The sequence below is a fragment of the Berghia stephanieae genome, chromosome 3 (genome assembly GCF_034508935.2).
Source record: "Berghia stephanieae isolate SIO BIC M18660-M18661 chromosome 3, UCSD_Bste_1.3, whole genome shotgun sequence".
NCBI lineage: Eukaryota > Metazoa > Mollusca > Gastropoda > Nudibranchia > Aeolidiidae > Berghia > Berghia stephanieae.
The window spans coordinates 3,941,253-3,946,163 of NC_088362.1; the positions used below are offsets into that span (position 1 = coordinate 3,941,253).

At 34.1% G+C, this 4,911-nt stretch overlaps 1 protein-coding gene across 1 annotated transcript in view; it reads left to right on the top strand.

Moving 5' to 3' along the window:
- Window positions 1–1,714: 1,714 nt before the first annotated feature.
- LOC144967049 (BTB/POZ domain-containing protein 10-like) overlaps window positions 1,715–4,911 on the top strand; it is a 19,634-nt gene continuing 16,437 nt past the window's right edge. The window contains exons 1-4 of the mRNA XM_078903819.1: window positions 1,715–1,807; window positions 3,380–3,556; window positions 3,904–4,079; window positions 4,878–4,911. The exon at window positions 4,878–4,911 is cut by the window's right edge and continues 111 nt beyond it. Coding sequence (XP_078759945.1) covers window positions 3,435–3,556; window positions 3,904–4,079; window positions 4,878–4,911 — 332 coding nt within the window. The 5' untranslated portion in view covers window positions 1,715–1,807; window positions 3,380–3,434. The remainder of the gene's footprint in view (window positions 1,808–3,379; window positions 3,557–3,903; window positions 4,080–4,877) is intronic.

Sequence of the window (4,911 nt, forward strand, 5' to 3'; positions counted from 1 at the left end):
AGACCGCCGATTCGTTCGTACACCACCATCGCGAATAATTTTGACCAGCAGTTAAGCTTAATAGCCAATATTCTCAACACAAACATATAACATAGAAACGATTGAGACATTGAGTACACCGGAGCATACTCAATGTCTCAATCGTTTCTATGTTATATGTTTGTGTTGAGAATATTGGCTATTAAGCTTAACTGCTGGTCAAAATTATTCGCGATGGTGGTGTACGAACGAATCGGCGGTCTCAAGAAGTGGGTGAGAGAGGGATCTAGTAATGACTTTGAGTTTGAAACGAATATTTTTGTGTTCGTGGATAGCTCACACGGTAGAGCCACGCTCTCACCTGCCAGCGGAGTTGTCGTACCAATAAGGTCGCAGGTTCAAACCCCACCACCGCCGCGAAAAATTTTTATTCTCTATTGTCTTCTGGCACTTTTCTATTCACTTCATATCTTGTTGACTCTACCGTATGAGCTATCCACAACCCCTTCCCCCCCCCCCCCCCCAAAAAAAAAAAAAAAAAAAAAAAAAAAAAAAAACAAACAAAAAAAAAAAAAACAAAACAAAAAAAAACAAAAAACAAACAAACAAACCAAACAGTTGTTTCAAATTGTAGTCTACCTAGAGCCACTTCTCCCCGACTTCTGGAGGTCACGGGTTCAACTGACACACACATACGCCACGAAGTTAGTTGGCCAGCATTTAAGCTTAACTCTCTCCTTATCGACAATTTCCAGTATTTTACCAAAATGACAGGCTTACCCAGCAGAAAAATTGATTTTTTAAACTCAAACAATCTTTCTATAAAACAATTTTATGTTCTTATTAATTCAACAAAGATCATTGTGATGTACAAAATAAATCTGAATAAGATAAGTTGTGTCGGAGCAAATGTGAAGATTTTGCTGTAGGTGGTAAGGAGAGGATTAATAGCCAATATTATCAACACAAACATATAACATAGAAACAATTGAGACATTGCGAATGCACCGGTATTTGGGGTGAATTTTTAATTCAGAATAGTGAGCCGAAGCCTACCAATTCGATTCAATAGTCTGATGTCACGTCTCCCAGCAACGGCGGCCATCGTGGTTCTAAACAAAGAAAATCAGTACTTTTTATTCTTCATGCTGGATAGAACTTTTCATATGTCTTGTGATCAGAATGTGTAAAAGTCAAAACATGATCAGATTTATAATGTTTTAATCCTCTGGTTGCGCTTTTATGCTCGTCGGAGAAATATTTCATTCATAACGGCGTCCGCCATTGTTCCGATAGTTTAGAGCCAGCTACTAAGTTACCATGCGTCATTACGGGGGAAGTGACGTTACGACTGTTGAAGCGTATTATCACTCGTTAGTATTTTCATGATCCCAGGCTTCAGGCAGCCCCCACCATTCATAGTCCCACCACCTTTGAAAATACAGACGATACAAGTTATATTGCATTTTATTTTATTTGTTTTCCATGTTCATTTGTTTATTGTTGTGCTGACGAAGTCCGCCCCTTAGCTTATCGTATTTCATCTGTCAAAGTTTAGGCTAATATGGAAATAATTGACTGAAGGATGACATCAATATCAAGACTTCCAAAATTAATTGTGTTTTCTCAAAAGCGGCATGCGCCTCCCTTTCCCCAGGTGGTCTTCATTTGTTTCATGAAAGGATCACACACATTCATGTTTTTTAGATCATTCACCATACCCACAATTCCTTCCTCAGAAACTAAAAATAGCATCCCCAAACAATCAGCAATCGAAAACTACTTCGGTTTTGCTGTAAAAATACAATGATCTACACACGTTTTTCATGTACGTGAACAACAATATAATATTTTGAATACGTAACTATTGCAGTCATGTCATTTTCAATGTTTGCATTCGAATGTTTTATTGTGGATATGCTTTTCTAAGCCACAGTACTTCAACTTTCAGATTCATCAGATGATTCAATTTTGACAATTCAGACAGGGCCGAGACGAGTGCATTTCTAAAGGCTGTCGTTATCCACATACGCTGAGACGCGTCTGTTAATTATCACAAGTCGTTATTGACAGACACTCGCCAGATAAATTATATAATGTCAAACTAGTCATGGAAAAATTCCCAATAATCAGTGGTAATCTATGTGTACCCAACGTAAAAATCAGTGGTCTTTGATCTTAATTTTAACTTTAACTTCTTTACTTTCTTTACTTTAACTTTAACTTTACTGTTGTTATTCTTCTCAGACATGTCTACCAATAAAGAAAACTGATTACTGGCAGACACCTGTCTGGCAATAAAAAAAAACAAAACCTGGTCTTCTGATTATTGGGGAGGCCTTCCGAAGAAAGCTACATATCCCCAGTATTCTTGTTCTAGTAGTGGGGTTTGGGAGGGGGGAAAACTTTTTTTATAATGTTCTAGTGGGGGGTTTGGGAGGGGGGAGACTTTTTATTTTATTTAAGAAAAAAAAGTTTCCCCCCTCCCAAACCTCCTACCAGAACATAAAAAAAACAAGAATACTGGGGATGTAGGATCTTTTGGAAGGCCTCCCGATTATTGGCAGACCTTGTCGGGGAATAACCAATTTTCGTTATTGGCAGACACATTTTATCATCCTGTGTTGGCAGAAATATTTTATGCAAAATGCCAAACTAGGTGTGAAAAATACCAAATATTCTGAAAAAAAATGTCAGTGGTTATTTGTGTCCCAAATCAGTTAATATCCTGTGATATTTAACGCAAGATGAAAGTAAATAGTGCTCAAATGTTAAATCCAGCTATTAAAAAACGGCATTAAAAAAACAAAAGGATCAATGAAATGTGATTTTTTTTCACTTTGAACTGAAAACGTCAAACTGGCAATTCGCCTTTTTTTTTCAACCACCAAGAAGGTGAGGCAGACGACAACCATACGGCCATGACACCCACATGAAAGTCGACGCATATTGTGTATATATATAGTAACCTACTACTGCTATCCATCGACTGATTTATTGTGGGTTAATTTTATGTTTTTATTGATATTTTATTAACTTTACTTTTTTCTATGTGCATTTCGAAACTTTCCATATTCTGGAATGTGGAGAAATTTTTCTATTCCCGGACATGTCGGACAATAAGAAATCTTCGTATTCTCAGACATGTGCATTATGGAAGTCTCGAACAAGTTGAGGCCGGGCCTATTTGTTCGAGATTTCTGTATTGAGTATTTTTTCGAAGAATGGTAGTGAGATAAACATAGGTGGTGTCACTGTTCCAATTAAATGTTCCCCCCCCCCCCTTTCTTTATCTAGAGCTAGCATTTAAGCTATGAGCTCTATTCTCCACAAGACTCAGTAATCGCTTTCACAATTAATACCTATTTTGTCATTCATTTCTTTTTGCTCTATTATACAGGAATTGGACAATAATCAACCATTCATGAATACAATTGTTCATTCATGGTCTGCGTATGGCTCAAAGGCGCCATCACTTCCCTCGTGACAGATTTCAAAGAGAATATGATTCACACAGCAGCGACACAGACGTCTCAGAGACTGACGATCGTAGGAAAACTTGCATAAAGAAATCAAAGTAAGTTGTTTTCCTGACATTCAAAGTTGTGTAAAACTGTCTGTGAATGATACAATGCAAGCTATTATATGAGATTCTGTAATTATAAACTATTGTATAAGGCATTTAAAGGGTAATTCCTCTTAAGCCTTGAGTAAGATAAGATAAGATAAGTCGTATGTATTAGTATTATCAAGGGTTATTTTTATGTCCTTTGGAAATCTGTATATTTTTTCTCCACTACACAGAATATTTTTGTGTTTATAACAGTTTATAAGATTTAAAAAAAATAATGTTTTAATATAATCTCTCACGTTTTGTTTTGATGCCATGTAATAATATATCTATAATTTTTGTTTTGTAAACAGTTCTTCAGGTCCACAGCGGCGAAAACCTTGCCTAGTAAACAGAACTCGCTCTTTAAGTCTTGACAACACAAGTAGCAACGAAGATTGTCCTCAATTTGAAGTTCGAGCTAGTGCCAGCATGTATTCTAGAAGTAGACCTGGTAACTTAGAATTACCAGCTCAACGATTAGTAAATGGTAAGTCCACAATTTTGACAAAGTCACAATAATAATAATAATGATAATCATAGTAATAATAATAATAATAATAATAATAATAATAATAATAATAATAATAATAATAATAATAATAATACTGATAATAATAATACTGATAATAATAATATTAATGATGATGATGATAATGATAATGATAATAATAATAATAATAATAATAATAATAATAATAATAATAATAATAATAATAATAATAATAATAATAATGATAATAGTAATAATAATAATAACAACAATGATCTTCATTGTTCATCATAAATAAGGCAATTTGTCATTTAGTTACACTTGTTATAATGATATATAATAACTTGATTGATATGATTCAAGAGATATTTCACTTCCTACTCTTTCTCTCTCTATCTCTCTTCCTCTCTTTCTCTCGTGCGCACACACATACACACACATTATAGACAGATGCAATTCGTTTTCAATTTGTTTCATTTGAGGTAGTCTGACATTAAATATTATCATATATCAATATAACTTTTACATCTAAAATTTTTGTGATTGAAATCAATTTAATGAAAAAACTTGTCTGACAAACTTAAACTTTTTTTTCTCAGTCAGTCCTGTGTGCCTATTTTATCAATGGCCTCCATTTTATTTTTTTATATGATTGTAATTCATCATTAAAAAAACCCCCTGAAAACCGTATGAATTTTATTTTTTAAGAAATTATCCAATTTTTATTTTATTTTTTCTTTCAATCCGCTTAAGTGACCATATTTTTAAGCATTAATTTTTTTTTTTTATTTTTAGAGTCGGCCAGTATTCTTCAAACATCCCCAAAGCT